This window comes from Cricetulus griseus, chromosome 7 (genome assembly GCF_003668045.3).
Source record: "Cricetulus griseus strain 17A/GY chromosome 7, alternate assembly CriGri-PICRH-1.0, whole genome shotgun sequence".
Classification (NCBI taxonomy): Eukaryota; Metazoa; Chordata; class Mammalia; order Rodentia; family Cricetidae; genus Cricetulus; species Cricetulus griseus.
The window spans coordinates 111,260,180-111,277,586 of NC_048600.1; the positions used below are offsets into that span (position 1 = coordinate 111,260,180).

Genomic DNA, 17,407 nt, shown 5'->3' on the forward strand with positions numbered 1-17,407 from the left:
TAGTGTGTACACAACTAGCAACTGCCTGAAGACTGCTCCCTCCCAGAACTCCTACCCCTCTCTTACTCTATACATACTAAATGCTCTGAGGTTCCAGATGCTGAATAGTTGATGCTGCTCCATTGCAGCAAGCATGGCCCACCGTCTGACCTCAGTTTCTATATGTGTGCCATCATTTCTTCACTCTCTGTGCGCCCCCATCAGTTTCCAGGACCAAACTATGCTGGACAAGAGGATATGTGCATGATATATGTGTGCAGTAGAAAATAGTGTATAGATACCATTTTTTCAATGTATAAAGTCATTAAAGAGGCTTGAAATGTAACCTAATAGGTAGAGTGGTTATCCAGGATACAAGAGGCCCTGGGTTCTATCCTCAGTACTGCAAAAACAGGAGTGTTAGAACATGCCTGTGACCCCATACCAGCACTTCGAATGTGAGGGAGAAAATCAGGAGCTCAAGGCCATCCCTTGGCTATTTAGCAAATTCAAAGTCAGACCTCAATATAGGAGATCCTGTCTTAAAATAAAAGAAGCCGGGCAGTGGTGGTACATGCTTTTAATCCCAGCACTTGGAAGGGAGAGACACTCGGATAGAGTTCAAGGCCAGCCTAGTCTACAGAGCGAATTCCAAAACTACAGAAAAACCCTATCTCAAAAAAACAAAAACAAACATCAACAACAACAAAACCCCAGAAAGAAAACAAAACAAAGATCACAAATAAGGACTATGTAGTATTGGTAACTGAACAGATGGAATAACAGTTAAGAGTTCAGAAATAGACCTATCCTGGGTTTATATAGTGAGACCAAATCTCAAAAAAACTGAAACCTAAGGAGTTGGGAATAGTCAGTCACACACTCCTGTAATCCCAACACTTAGTAGATAGAGGCAAGAGGATGAGGAGCTCAAGGCCAGCCTCAGTTACATTGTGCCTGTGTGGCCAACCTGGGCTACATGAAACCTTGTCCTAAAAACAACAATCTTAGGAAAACTTTAGGAAGACTTTTGAAATATCTGTTTTCAATTCTATAAATATAGCAGAACTAGGAGCTGGAGAAATGGCTCAGAAGTCCTCTTGCAAAGGACATGGGTTCAATTCCCAGCACCCACCTGGCATCTCACGTCTGCCAGTCACTCCAGTTCTAGATCAGATACACACTTCTGGCCTCTGGTGGCACCAGGCACACTTGTGTGCATAGACATACACACAGGTAAAATATTCATACACAGAAAATAAAAATAAATTTTAAAGTATTCTCTACCTAAGAGATTTTTGATGACTAAGCTCAAATACAGACATGCAGGTAAAATATTCACACATAGAAAATAAAAATAAATTTTAAAAGTATTCACTACCTAAGAGATTTTTAAATAACTAAGTTCAAATTAAAGCATAAACATGAACATACTATTTAATGTGTAAGCACTCAGACACATAAAATAGTGATCTATTCTCTAAGCCAGGTGGTGGCAGCACACAGCTTTAGTCCTAGTGTTAGGGAGGCAGAGAGGATTTCTGAGTTGCAGGTCTACAAAGTGAGTTCCAGGATAGCCAGGGCTATTCAGAGAAACCCTGTGTCAAAAAAACAAAAACAAACAAGAACTATTCTCTAAACTTTTAAAATTTAAGTTTAAATTAAATCATAAGTATGAACATGCTGTTTAATATACCTGACACTATTATTCTTCAAGGACTGGAGATGCAGATCAGTAGTAAAAGGGGGGGAGGGGTGTGTGTGTGTGTGTGTGTGTGTGTGTGTGTGTGTGTGTGTGTGTGTGTGCATGCGCGTACACACTCGCTCACCCACCTGCATGTTCTTAGAATGCTTAAAGCTCTAGATCTAAGTTCAAATGCTAGGCTAACACAAAAAAAATATGTAAGCTAAAAATATTATTATTTGAGTTAATTGTTTAAAATAGCTGACTTTCTGGAGGAGGATCTGCAATATGTTCTATATATGAGGTTCATCATGATGCAGAATAATTCATAAATTGTTTGTTGAGACATGGTTTCTCTGTGTAGCTCTGGCTGTCCTGGAACTCACAGAGATCCAGCTGCCTCTGCCTCCCAGGTGCTAGGATTAAAGCTAAATTGTTTTAGAAAGCATATGTCTTTTGGAGGATGGACAGCTCAGTGGCAGGGGACTTATCCTGTGTGTTTGAGGCCCTCAGCATCAGGAAAAAGCCTACTATGTAAATAGTTACAGGCTACATAAATGTCTAGAATAATTAGTGAGAGCCACTTCTTGGCTACTCTTTTTCTAACCCTACTTCTTTTCTATTTAAGTCTCAGGTGAATGTCCAGCCTCAGAGAAGTGGCAACTGTAATTAGCTTTCTCATTAGAAAAAATTTGAAATGGGTTTAAAAATACTGTAGCGGTGGTGGCCCATGCCTTTAATCCCAACACTCATGAGGCAGAGGCAGGCAAATTTCTGTGAGTTGAGGCCAGCCTGGTCTACAGAGTGAGTTCCCAGGACTAGCTCCATTGCTACTGACAAACCCTGTCTCGAAAAACAAAACAAGACAAAAAAAGTCGTACTGTGTTTTGAGCACTGAGGCAGAGGTAGGCAGATCTCTGATTTCAAGGCCAGCCTGGTCTATGAAGCGCAGTGCTTTTCAACCTTCCTAATGCTTCTACCCTTTAATTCAGTTCCTCATGTCATGGTGACCCCCCAACCATAAATTTGTTTTTGTTGCTATTTCATAGCTATAAATTTTCTACTGTTATGAACCATAATGTACATATCTGATATGAAGGATATCTAATATACGGCCCCTGTAAAAGGGTCATTCAACCCCCAAAGGAGTTGTGACCCACAGGTTCCAGAATGCTACTATAGATAAAGCTTATTCTAGGTGTTTCATGTTTGCAATGTGAGTGATTTTGGGTGGGGGTAAAAACAAAAAGAAGATTGCTAGATTCGGGAGGGTTTGAAACGCACTAGTTCTTTTGTTCATCTTTTAGAGTTTGTTGTTGTTGTTTTTCAAGACAGGGTTTCTCTGTCTTGCTCTGGCTGTCCTAGAACTCACTCTGTAGATCAACCTTGCCTCAAACTCACAGAAATTCGACTGACTTCTCAGTGCTGGGATTAAAGGTGGGCACCACCACTGCCCAGCTTGAAATGTACTATGTATTTTTTTTTTTCCTGAGACAGGGTTTCTCTGTATTGCTTTGGAGGTTGTCCTAAACTTGCTCTGTCAACCAGGCTAACCTCAAACTCACAGAGATCCGCCAGCCTCTGCCTACCAAGTGCTGGAGAAATGTACTAGTTCTTATACCTATGTGACACTTTGTTGACAGACACAACAAAAGTTATTACCAACTCAATAAACCCTGCCTTCATGTGACTAAAAAGCTACTTTTACTTTATTTTCTTCATCCTTTAAAAGCAGGTGCAAAGGGGCTGGGAAGATGGGTCAGTGGTTAGGAAAACTGGCGGCTATTCCAGAGGACCAGGGTTCCACTCCCAACACCTACATGGAACTCCAGTTCCAGGGGATCCAATGCCCTCTTCTGGCCTCTGTGGGCACCAGGCACACAAGTGATGCACAGTCATACGTCTAGGCAAAATACTCATATACATTAAAAGGAAAAAAAAGTATATAAAAGTTACTGAGAAAAGAAAAAAGAAAAGATTTGTAGTACCTTCTAATGAACAATTAAAATGCCAAGTCAAAGATTTGCAGATCTATGCTGATGTACGTGTGAGCTGCTACAAGATTTAAGGTGGGGAGAAGGGCTTTGGCAGACAAGTCATTTGAAAATAAGCTGGGCATGAAGACTCAAGTCTGTGACCTCCCTACTCTGGAGGCTGACAGTACAACCACCTGGGCTACTACATAAGATCCAGAAAAGACGACACCTGTTTCAAAAAACAAAGCACAAAAAGTTTTCATGGCAGGGTGTTGGTGGCACATGCCTTTAATCCCAGAACACTGGAGGCAGAGGCAGGCGTATCTCTGTGAGTTCGAGGCCAGCCTGGTCTACAGAGTGAGTGCCAGGATAGGCTCCAAAGCTACACAGAGAAACCCTGTCTCGAAAAAATAAAAAAGGCAGGGGAGGAGAGGAGGGGAGGGAACTGGGATTGACATGTAAAACAAGCTTGTTTCTAATTTAAATTAAAAAAAAATGTAAAGAAAAAAAGATTTCACTTTATCCTGTCTTTTCAAAAAACTCATCTATATCTTTTAATATTTGAATATTAAAATTATTCAACAACCAAGTGAAAATGTTAAGGTATCACACTGACTTGATAAAAGAAATCTGTGAACTACTGAAATGTACTTTAGCTAGGTGTGTTGGCACACAGGCCTGTGAACCGCACAAGGAAGCAGGAGGGCTCTGTGGGCCAGCCTGGGCTACAGAGCTGAACTGTCTCATGAACAAAACAACAAAGAAAATAACTGACAGGTCTGAATGGTCTACCTGCTTTTGGGTTTAAAAATACTGTAGCTGGGATTTCCCTGTGTTGTTAGAATTCTTGGGCTTAAGCTATTCTCCTGCCTCAGCCGCCCACGAAGGAAGGGATTCAGTGTCACTGAGCCTTACAAAGTGTTTGTACATGGGGCCTGGAGAGACGGTTCAGTGACTGCTGTCTCTGTGGTCCTACATTCAGTTTTAAAACCCACGTCCAGGGACTCACAGCCACCTGTAACCCTGTTCCTCTGGGCTGCTTTACAGACTTTTTTTTTTTTTTTTTAAGATTTTATTATGTATACAGTCTTCTGTCTGCATGCCAGCAGAGGGCACTAGATCTCATTCAAGGTGGTTGTGAGCCACCTTGTGGTTGCTGGGAATTGAGCTCAGGACCTCTGGAAGAACAGTCAGTGCTCTTAACCGCTGAGCCATCTCTCCAGCCCCCTTTACAGACTTCTATTGTCTAAACTCCAAGGTTCCTTGTACCGTGATTCTCTGCCAAGACATTACATGGTTATTTCATTGCCAATGTCGTAAATATCTTTATAGATCCTAGTAAAAGAAAGCAAATCAGCCTTTTTAATCTTAGTATGATGCTTTGAATACCTCTCCCCTGTTTCTGCCCTGACTTCTGATGAAGGTAGACTTTTGAAGGGTGAGGTGGGGGCGGGGGTCTGCAGCATTATGACCAAGCAAATGCTTTTGCTGAGAAATGGGTCTAACGATTTTGTAGCATCCTGGAGTTTGGAATGCTGTGGTTATCTCTTAGTAACTGTGGGATTTATTTATATTTATATTTATATTTATATTTATAGGGCCTATTTACCAGCATTAGCTTTGAAGCCTGGGTTTGAACTGTGGCTTTGCTACTTAACATCTATGTGACCTTGGAGAAGTTTTTCAGATTAAACTCTTTGTTTCTCCTCCCATAGCATTAGCAAGCTGCCTGACATACAATAAAGGCACTAGAAAGTCATGCTCACTGTTGTTACTTTGTAGCATACAAGTGTTTGCAAATAGGCTTTTTGTAACAGCATTTTAAGTATTTTAAAATACCTTATTTTTTGTGTTTTGTTGTTGCTGTTGTATTTTGAGACAGTGTCTCACTATGTAGCACACTGGCTTGCCTTCAACTCAGGAGTCCCCCTGTCTCTGCATTCCAAAATTGTGCACTACACCCAGCTAGTTTTGGTCTTTGTGAACAAAGTATCATGTAGTTGTCAATGACTTCAATATTTAATGATTTTAGGTGTAAGAGCCTACACTCTCTAAGAACTTACTGCTTAGTGGAAAGGGTCTTTTATAAAGTGGGGACTATAAACTAGTCATCTCCTAATTTGATTCAGTTTTGAATGTTGAGTTTGGAGGACCTCTGAATTTAGTTTGACTAACATGTAGTAATAATTCAACAGTATTTCATTACAGCCATTACTGTATTCACGGTTAGGCAGTTGTGATAAATGTCTGCTAAGATGAGACACTGGCACTGAATTGTAAGTTGACATTTTAAAACACTGCATCAGTCAGCTTTTACCCCGGAAACCGGCTGTTCGCCCTCTCTAACTGCAGAAAATAAAGCTATGGAACTGAATATAGGCAGGAGATACATTTGCTTTGTGAAGGAGCACTGTGGTGCTGACTTCTCAAACACTCACCCTCATCATCTGTTGACAATGGTTGCATGCTCTGTATGTAAAGAAGTTTATGTTAAAAAAAAAAACCGCATAACAACTTACTTCTACAATCAACTTGTAGGATACTGGTATTTTGTACTGCTCTTTGAAAACATTAAATTAGTACATTATCATTAACTGTAACTGTTAAAGAGGCTTCATTAATATTCAGTATTCTTAGTCAAAACTGACCTGTGTTACATAAATGTCTCTGAAATGTAGATCTGCCTTTAAAAAGTACAACAAAAAGTACAGCTTTGCTAAGGTCAACACACTCCTTAAGAAAGAATAGAGGAGGTGGGAACAGAGCTCAGCTGAGTGAATACTTGTTTAGCATGAAGAGAGCCCTGGGCAGGAATCATGGTACGATATGAACATTTGGAGGTGGCAGCAGGAGTATCAGAAGTGCAGAGATAGCAGCTACACAGGAGTTTGAGGTCAGCATGGATACTTAAGACCCTGTCTCACAAATGACAAACAACAAAACAGTCAACACTGGATAGGGCTCTAAGGCAGGGGGAATGTTGTGATTTTAAGACCAACCAGGGATATACAGCGAATTCAAGGCCTATGTTACTTAAGCAAGCCTTGTATCAGACATGAGAATAATTTTTCTAACACAGGGCCTCACCATGAGGAAAACACTCAACCCACCAGTGCAAAGTAATTCTATTGACAAGAGACCTTATGTTTCTCAAGTGGTGGGTTATGGGCACTAAGTGACAAACTATGTGAGTCTCTTATCCAGACAAAAAGCTTCCGTGTAAACACAGTAATAAAAATCTCAGGGGACCGAATCATGGCACTGATGTGAACTAACATTGAGCACTGAGGAAAACCATTTAACTTTGTCTTTATGGCTTTAAAATAAGATTGTCAATATCCATGTCCTTGTCATAACATGCATTGAACTGATGTCACTTAGAAATTGAACACCATACTCCGCTGTTTAATAGTGTTTTTTTGAGTTATACTATTACTAAGGAAAAACAGCTGAAAATGAATTTTCTTTACTATAACTCTCCCACTTTTCAAAGGTTATGGGTAACCTGTGTGGCTTTCAAATTTGACATTGAAGTTTTTACATACTACTCAGCTCTTTTTAAAAAAAAAATGGTTGTTTTTATTTTTTAAAGATTTTATTTATTATGTATACAACATTCTGCTTACATGTATATCTGCACACCAGAAGAGGGCACCAGATCTCATAATGGATGGTTGTGAGCCACCATGTGGTTGCTGGGAATTGAACTCAGGTCCTCTGGAAGAGCAGTCGGTGCTCTTAACCTCTGAGCCATCTCTCCAGCCCCACTACTCAGCTCTTAAACAGTAGTTCTCAACCTGTGCGTTGAGTGACCCCTTTGGGGTTTTAATGACCCTTTCACAGGGGTTGCCTAAGACCATCAGAAAACACAAGATATTTACATTATGATTTATAACAGCAGCAAAATTACAACTATGAAATAGCAATGAAAATAATTTTATGACTTGGGGTCCCCACAACACAAGGAACTGTATTAAAGGGTCACAGCATTAGGAAGGTTGAGAGCCACTGGTCTATGGTATCTTGTCACTGTAAATTTCAAGTAGATCTTCGTAGTTCTCCTGTCTGCATCCTTCAGTGAATCATAAAGTCCCATCAGCAGGAGCCAGCCAGATGGCTCAGCAGGTAAAGGAGCTTGGTGCCCAGCCTCACAACCTAAATTCAATCCCCAGGACCTACATGGTGATGGGTGAGAACTGAGCTGCAAGTTGTCCTTTGACCTCTTCAAAACTCCCAACCCCAAAAATACAATTTAAAAATCTTTTTTAAAGTTACACCAACAAACACCATAGTTCTGTAACTGGTATATATCTGACTGTACTTTATTTGAACAGACATTTGATTCCTGGCAAACTTCATGTCCATATGTAATTGCTGCCTTACCACCAAGGTATGACATAGATCAATTTACCACTCAGTTTCACAGTGCTTCACTTTTCTTTCTCAGTGTGACTACAAACTCCTGAGGCTGATGGGTAGACAGAAGCAACTGCCAATGTTTCATATTTAATCAAATCCTTGTCTAATATAATAAGCGACTTTAACCTTAAAAAAATGTAAAGGACTAAGCAAATGGACTAACGATATTCCTGGCTGCAACTGTCAGTTATGACCTGAGTAATGCCACGGCAACACCTTCATATCCATTGTAGAAATATTTAGATAAGAGATTACTCACCTATCCTATAATTTACATGCCTACCAGTTATTTCATCTGTCTGGGAAAAGTTATTCATTAATGTGATTCTGTGCATCCAAAGTCTTCAAAAGCTAATGCAAGTGGATGGAATGTAGTTCAACAGAAAGAGTGCTTGCAGAAATATTTTTTAAAAAATCACATAATGGTACCCCATAATCCAATATAATCATCTATTGTTAGCTGTGACTACGTCAGAATCCTTTTATCCAGTAGACTGAAATACATTAAGACATAGCACTATAAAATTACAGTTGGATGTCTTGTTTCTTTTGAGTTACTGTCTGGGTGAGGGCCTAACTGAAAGTTCACTAAGCCAGAAGATCAGGAAGGAAAACAGCACAAAGATAACTACATACAAGCACTTAAATTAGGAAAGCATTAAAAGCGTTCTTAGATTTCCCTGGTATCTTAGAATATTTTATTTTCAATACCTAAAAATATTATTCCAGAACCACAGCACTAGACTAGTTAGAGTACTAGAATTTTTGCTGGGCAGCAGTGGTGAACACTTTAATCCCAGCACTCTGGAGGCAGAGACAGGAAGATCTCTGTGAATTCCAGACCAGCCTTGTCTACATAGTGAGCTCCAGGCCAGCCTTATCTACATAGTAGGCCAGCCAGGGATACCGTCTCAAAAAAATAAAAAGATTCAACAGCAGCACCTACCCAACCTGGTGGTGCAGGTCTACAATCCCAGGTTCTGAGGATACTGAGCAGGCTCAAGGTCAGCCTGTACAACGTAGTAAGACTCTTGTCTCAAATAAGGAGAGGTCTAGGTTGTAGCTTACTAGGAAAAGTGCTTGTCCAGTGTGGGGAAAAACATATTTAACAGCATCACAAATCTTAACACCATACGACAAATGACCTAAAATAGAAGAATACTAGAGTTTGAAAGTATGACTATTTTCAACGTAAGTGATGATTTATCTGGGTCTCACAGCCCACACCTGCACCCCAGCATTTGGAGGGTGAAAGAAGAGGATCAGGGGCTGGAAAATGGCTCGGTGGTTAAGAGCACCGGCTGTTCTTAAAGATGACCCAGGTTCAGTTCCCAGCTTCCACATGGCAGTTCACAACTGTCAGCAACTCCAGTTTCAGGGGATCCAACACCCTTACACACACAATTACGCAGACAAAACACCAATGTACACAGATAAATAAATCATTAAAAAACAAAACAAGGGGCTGGAGAGATGACTCAGAGGTTAAGAGCACAGGCTGCTCTTCCAGAGGTCCGGAGTTCAATTCCCAGCAACCACATGGTGGTTCACAACCATCCGTTATGAGATCTGGTGCCCTCTTCTGGTGTGCAGATATACATGGAAACAGAATGCTGTATACATAATAAATAAATAAAATCTTTAAAAAAAAAAAAAAAAAAACAAGAAGCCACAAAACCAGACAGCCAAGATGGCTCAGTAAGCCCTCAGAACCCAAAACCCACTGCAGGAAGAATGAGGTGGCTCTCACAACTGTCCTCTGACCTCTACAACTGTGGTTCCTGTATTCACACACAGATACTACACATAAACACATACACACACACACACACCACTTAAAACACAAGCAACCAACAGAGAACCTGTCTAAAACAGAAACAAAAGAGGAGGCTAGAGAAATGGCTCAGAGGTTAACAGCATTTGCTGCTCTTGCAGAAGACCCATGCTAAGTTCCCAGCACCCACATGGTGACTCACAGTCATATGTAACTCCAGATCCAAAGTATTGCTCTTCTGGCCTCAAAGGGCACTGACACACATACGGCATATACACACAAGCAGGCAAAACACTCATACACATAAAATAAAAACAAATTTCTGAATTGTTGATATGGGTAGTATGTAGATGTTCTTCAGAGGATGTAAAACCTAAAGGAAACAAAAATGTGTTTAAATGTTTTGTTTAGGGTGGTTTTGCTTTGAAATCAAAGTCACAGCAGTATCATGAGACTGAGACTGAAAACTTGGGTTTTGTTTTTGTTTTGTTTTGTTTTGTTTTTGAGGCCAGGTCTATGTTGTTCAGGTTGATTTCCAACTCATGGGCTCCAGTGGTCCTCTTACCTCAGCATCCCAAGCTGCAACAACAGGTGTACAGCACCATGCCAAAGTATAAGAGTGTTACAGAAGAAATGATGGAGGACATCTGGCTTTGTACATTTATTTTTTTTTTAAAAAAAGTCACAGATTCATAGGTTACTAAACCAAAAGGTACTTAAATAATTACTTTTAAATCCCTTTTTTAGTAAAAAATAAAGGAAAATCACCAGGCAAAACAAATTAAGTGATAAAAGTTAGTTCATGGCAAAACCTAGATTAATAACCAGGTCTCCAAAATGGTACAGTATGTTCTTTCATCCAACCATACTATGATTTTTTATTACTTTAGACAAAATGAGTTGACAAAATAACACGAGGCCCCCGCCAGGCGGTGGTGGCACACGCCTTTCGTCCCAGCGCTCGGGAGACAGAGGCAGGTGGATCTCTGTGAGTTCAAGACCAGCCTGGTCTACAAGAGCTAGTTCCAGGACAGCCTCCAAAGCCACAGAGAAACCCTGTCTCGAAAGACAAAACAAAACAAAGCAAAACAAAATCCACAAGGCCAAACAAACAAAACCAAAAGCCAAAGACAAGACCTAGTGTCAATGTGACTGTAGTATTGTATATTTATAAGAAAGACAATGAAGTATAAAGAATAATGAATATAGATTCAGTATGTCCAAAATAGTGCCTTTCACTTCCTAACTAACTTATGATCTTCACACCTCCAAGATCTGATTATAAAATATTTTAATGTCAATTAACGGTTAACACCATCGCTTTTCAAAGATTTTTTAAAAATAAACTTTCCCTCAATACTATGGTATCTTCAATACAGACCTATTAAGAACAAGACGAAGTAGAAAACAAACTGAAAAAATCTCAATCTGAAGTTAAAAGCAAGACAAGATATTTAAATATGTCTCTTGTTAATCTTTCTGAGTGTTAAGGTAATGCTGGCTAACACAATCAAAATGAAAGACACACACATTAATTTGACAGCATATACAAAATAAAATATATTCAACAGATTTTAGGAAAGGCACTTTTGCACACATTTAGTAGGTTTTACGGTGAGTTACACTAAAAACAGGACGTCATGAAAATATTAAGTATAGAAAAATAGAGACTGGGGAGCTGGAGAGAGATGGCTCAGTGGTTAAGATCACTTAACTGCTCTTGGTGGGAACAAAAGCTGGGTTCCCAACACCCACATCAGGGAGTGCACAATTGACTGGAACTCTAGATTCAGGGGGTCCCTATTTCTCTGACTTCCATAGCACCTGCACTCCCATGCATGCACACATACATGTAAATGCATGCACTTATACATTTACAAAATAAATCTCTAAAAACAAAAACAAAGGCTGGGAGATGGTGAAGCACACACCTTGAGGCCAGTCTGGTCTACAAAAGCTAGTTCCAGGACAGGCTCCAAAGCTACACAGAGAAACCCTGTCTCAAAATACAAAAACAAAAACAAAAAAACGAAAACAAAAACCAAACTTTCCAGAGATTAGACTCTTGGTCCTCTACTGTTAAGCTGTGCAGCTTAAACACCTTTGACCTCTTGGGCCCTAACTTTTCTTGAATGTAAGACAGAATAAGAATCAAAATTCACCCAGGAACCACATGGTGGCTCACAACCATCCGTTATGAGATCTGGTACCCTCTTCTGGTGTGCAGATATACTTGGAAGCAGAATGTTGTATACATAATAAATAAATAAAATCTTAAAAATCAAAATTTAGATAGCTGGTGGGGTGAAGCCTGAGGCAATAGGACTGTTGGAAGTTTCATGCCAGCCTGGGTTACAATGTGAGTTTCTGGTTCTCCTGGGCTGCAGTGTGAAATTACTCACACAAACAATGTGCGACTGGAGAAACTGCTTGCTAGTTAAGGGCACTTGTAGCTTTTGGAAAGAACATGGGCTCAGTCTCTAGTACCAACATGGTGGCTCACAGCCATTTTTAACTCCTGTTCCAGGGGATCTGATGCCACCTTCTGACCTCTGTGGTCAGACAAAAGACTCATACACATAAAATAAAAAGTATCTTTAAGTTTTTTAATTAAATATAAAAACACAAAGTAACACAGCAAGGAACATGAAATTTTACATCTCTAGATCTCTTTCATTCTCTACCCTAAAATCATCTGTTTTGACTTTCCATAGATGCTGCATATTTGGCTTATATAACTAATGATCTCTCTTGCTTTAACTTTACATTTTTCCTTTAAGGGCAGTGTTGGAGGGTACAAGGCTTGAACAGGGTTTCACTCTATAGCTCGGGCTGGCTTGGAACTCAGTATATGAACCAGACTGATTGTAACTCTGGGACAAATCCTGCTTCAGTCTCCCAAGTGCTAGGATTACAGTATCTAGTCACTAGGCAGAGTTTAACAAAAAAGCTTTACCTTATATCTGGCTTTGATAGTAAGATATAAAGCATGTAGCCTCTGATCATATCATTCAAAAGTATATAAAAGAAAACATTCCCAAAATGGACATGGTGGCACATGCCCGGAATCCCAGAACTCAAGAGACTAAAGAGACAGTGGTAAGAGCTCCATGTCAATTTGTGCTACATACTGAGAACTCATCTTAAAAAAACAAAGGCTGGTGGGGGATGTAGGTCTCGAGGGTCTTGTGCTGTACCACAGTACCACAAAGACAAAACAAAGAAACACACACACAAAGACAACATTAGAACATTCTTCATAAAACAGTTATAATGAATCAAGTATGCAAAGATGAGTCTCTCTCATCTTAGGGTGGGGCAAGAGTCTTTCGTGTGTATTAGTCATGATCACAATTTGAAATCAGCTATTATTTTCTGTATAGATTTCCTCAACTCACAAAAATTCTCATTCTGAGATAACCTACTTAGATATAATCAGCCTCTTATAAAGGATTCTCTTAGCTCTCAGGATTTTGTTTTGAGTTGGATTTTTCTGCGTCCCTGGGTATCCTGGCCTGGCCATGTATACCAGCCTGGCCTTGAATATGTAGAGATCAGCCTGTCTCTGCCTCTTGAGTGCTGGGATTAAAGATGTGCGATCCACAGCCTGGCAATTTTGAGGGTTTACAATTTCATGAAGCAGGTCATGGTGGCTCAAGTCTGTGATCCTAGCATTTGGGACCTCAACGGCATGGACTACATGACACCCTGTCTCAGGAAAAACAAAACAAATGAATATTTGAAAGAAACAGCAGTGTAGTTTTAAAGCACAAATGGCAATGAGTCTTTCCCATTATTCTACAACCTAAAAAGGAACAGCAAATTGGTAAAGAATTCGATGCAATTCAAAAGGTTCTACCCTCTTTATCTTCACCAATTTGGATCTTTTAAGTAACCCTAAACTGTCAAATGCCTAGTTAGCAATTTTAATGGTTTTACAGTAATACTGAATTTGAAACCACCCTAAGTTAACCTTATTGGACTTTCTACTTCAGAACACTACAACATACAATAGAGGTAATTCTTATTATGCCCCCCACACACACACATACACCTCCTCCCCGTGGTTAAGTTACACATAAACTCTAATGTAACCAATGACTTTGGTTTTCACCACTCCTCAATGCAACTTGATACTGTAACTCTCAATTTAAATTTCCTGCATAGCTGCTCTACCCTTTATCTTTAGTAGTAACTTTAAATATTTTTTCTCATACTCTTAAAAAAAATACAAAGACTAAACAGAGATTCCACCCCTAGGTAAGACTTTTCACCCCAAGCCCATAAACTTCTGCCTCGTTCTCATCTTTAAAAGAGAGCTGAAGGAAAACACTGCGTGTTAAAAAGGGGAGGAGAGAGAAAAAGACAAGTGAGATGTACGCTGAGCCTGGAGTGACCCCAGGTCAGCCTGAGTCTCTGCCAGAAAAGGCAAAGTGGTAACATTTACCCTTGTTGTTGTATAAGTTTCTTTGTCTCTCGGCCTACCAATGAATCAATCCTCTTGCACATTATTGTACTATTGTATTTCATCAGTAGTTACAATACTTTCCAAAGGAATCCCTTTCTCCCTCCAAGAATTCTCTTTAAAGAGCTTTCTGAGGATCTGCTGTTCCATTCCAAGACTACAAACCTCCCACTCTAGAGGGCAAACGTAAGACGAAAACAGAAGTGAATTCTCCGAAGGCTCTCAGACCTTCCTCACGTTCCCCGAACAGATACATAAGTTACCAATAACAATGACCCACGAAAGTACAGACTAAACGGGGAAGAGGAAGTATTGGAACAAGATCCAAACAGGACCCAAAACCCAACAGTCGCCTCTATCATCCCAGTTTACCACCCCCACTTCCTACTTCCACCGAGGGCTCATCGATTCCCGCTCGGGAGGAGGCAGCAGGCGCTGCTGACCAGCCGGGGACCGGTGCTTTTACCGTGCGGTGGAGGGAGGCTAGCCAAGGGCTGGGCAAAGAATGGGGAGCTGGGTGTAATGGGGGGAGGGGGGATTTAGGGCGCCAGGGCTAATCCCGTCCAGGGCCCGCGGGTGGCAGGGGCAGCGGGCGAGCCTCGGGAAGGCGAGGCGTGCCGGTGCGCGGGGCTTGCGGGTCGCGAGCAGGGTAGGACGCCGGCTGCCCCGCCGGGGGCGGGTGGCGGGCCGCACAGGGGAGGCGACTCCGGCGGGGCGACTGTTTGGGGTGAGAGAGCTGGCCTTCCTCGCCGCCCGAGACCCCTCCGAGCTCACACCTCAAACCTGCTCTTGGTCACTCCGTTCACGTCCCTCCTCATGGGGCCGGCGGGTGCGGCCCGCCCGGGCAGGGCGCTGCGGCGTGCGGAGTGCAAAGACAGGGGCCCGGGCAGGCCCGCGAGTTCCGGGAGCGGGAGGCGGCGGCGGCCAGGCGAGGCGAGGCCGGCCCGTCCGACGCGGAGGACAGACCGCTCGAGTCCCGTGGGGGCCTCCACCACCGCCCGCGGCGTCCGCGGCCGCGACGACTGCCAGTCGCTAGCTCGGGTCTCTCCAAAGCCTCAACTTCAACCCAAAACAAAAACACTCCCCACCTGCCAGCAACGCCGCTCCTCATTGGGCAGAGCCGCCCGGGCCTCGGAACGCCGGGGGAGGGGAGGAGCGCTCCGCCGCGGCGGCCGTGCGAGCCCACCCCTCCCCCAGGGGGCGCAGCCCCGGACGGTGAGCCCGCGAGCAGCCGGAGCGCGGGGCGGCCGGGCGCGAGCCCACCCGGACGAGGCGAGGCAGGGAAGTGCCCGGTGTGCGTGTGCGTGCGCGGGGTGGGGTGCGGGGGGGTGGGGCCGGGGCCCGGGCAGCAGCCGGGGGCCGGGGCCGGGGCCGGGGCGGGTGCGCGCGTGCTCGCTCGCGGACCGGCGAGCAGAGCGCAAGCCGCGAAGGAAGGAGCCTCACCGGAACCCTCCCCGCCGCTCCGAAGACTCCCCGGCACGCACCGACCCACGCGGAACCTGGGCGAGCTTTCGGCTTGCAGTCCCCAGCCCGAGTCGAGTCACTTGCCCGGCGGCCTGAGCTGGCACCCACATCGTCCTGGCCACCCAACTCCCGTCCTCTCTCACTCACTGTCGCCTTGAACCCAAAGTGCAGCAGGCGGTCCCTGCTCGGAGCCATTTTTCCTCCTTTTTCTAGACGTCTCTGGGTTGGGGCAGGGCCGCCGCCGCCGCCTCCCCCGCCCCGGTGAATTGCACTACGGGGTGCAGCGGGGAAGCCTGGGGGGCCGCTGCGGGGCGGCTCTCTCAGCGCTTGGCTCCCGAAGGCAGGAGCGGGTGGCGCTAAGAGGCGGACCGAGCGCCCAGCTCTGCGCAGGGACAGGTAGTGAGGCTTCACCCTAGGGTCAAGGGGTGCAATGCCCCAGCCCGGCACCCATTCCGGGGGCCGGGGGAGGGGCGGGCACCGGTGGGGTTGGGGCAGAGCAAGGCACAAGGGCCCTCGGCATCCCCGCCCCTCCGGCCGGTGGCACCCAATGGGCTGTGATGGCTGCCCACCCTCCAATCAGGACGCTGGTTGGTGAGAGCTTCAACCTGACGCCATTTCGGCGGGAGAAACAAGCATGTAAGAGCGAGTAGGCGGGGGCGTTTGCCCAAGGGACTTTCGTTGTCATTGGACTACGCTACTAGTGTAGAAACTAGTCGGTGTCATCGTGTTATTAATGTAAACTCCAGCCTTCAGGATTCTTATGGTCCATGAATTATGAAACAATCTAGAGTGAGTTACCCCTTCAAAGAGAAATTACAGCGCACGAATCCTGAAGTATTAAAAACTATCATAAATAGCGCCCGTGCTCCATGAAGCCACAACATTGCTTTTAATTGTATACTCAAAGCAGTTACGAGTTTTCCCTCACACCCTCTTTAATTAGTGTGATCAAGATGAACATTTAAAAGCAACAAGTGTTGCAAACTTATTGTAGCTTATTGACCATAAATCACTTTTTTTTTGATATTTTTTAAACAAGGCTTATGTAACCCCAGTTGTCCTGGAACTCTGACTGGCCTCTAACTCCAGAGATGCATCTGCCTCAGACTCCCTAATTCTGTCATTAAAGGCATGTCACCAATCCTGGCCAAACTTTTTCTCCTGAAAGAGGTCTTCCTAAACAAACTCACTTCAAAAAACTCAGTTCTTGGGCCCACAAAAAAAAAAAAAAAAACTAGATCCGAATGTTGCATTCTCTTTGAATCCTACATGCTTAAGCATCTGCTTTACTTTCAGCCAGTGCGGAAAAAAAAGTTTAGTGTAACAACTACAAGATAGGAAAAAGTGAGAAAAATGGCACACACAAATCAAACATAGGAAAACAAACAAAAAACAAAAACAAAACAGGCCTTGCTCTTGGGTCTACCAACTATGCATTCCTGTGGGTCCATTTAGAATACTCAAGGAAGTAAGTCACTGTCTTTAATTTGGATTTTGAGATGCTTACCAATTGAAAATATTCAAAAGATAAGCTTTTATGGTAATAACTCATATCCCATCACTCAGGAGGCTGAGGCAGTTAGGAATGCATGGAGTGCTGGGTCATACTACATGGCAAGCTCTTGGAGGATTGGGCTAGCTAGAAC

General features: G+C 43.1%; 1 protein-coding gene across 4 annotated transcripts in view; it reads right to left on the reverse strand.

Moving 5' to 3' along the window:
* Positions 1-15,989, reverse strand: part of LOC100767550 (F-box/LRR-repeat protein 20) — a 63,773-nt gene extending 47,784 nt beyond the window's left edge. The window contains exon 1 of one of the 4 annotated variants that reach the window (XM_027424061.2): positions 15,909-15,989. Coding sequence is in view for 2 of the 4 variants with exons in the window: in XM_027424059.2 (XP_027279860.1) it covers positions 15,782-15,871 (90 nt within the window). In the remaining 2 variants the exon portion in view is untranslated. Of the gene's footprint in view, positions 1-15,073; positions 15,365-15,385; positions 15,717-15,781 lie in introns of those variants that run through there. The other 3 variants (XM_027424059.2, XM_027424062.2, XM_027424060.2) reach the window with 3 other exon arrangements.
* Positions 15,990-17,407: the final 1,418 nt, after the last annotated feature.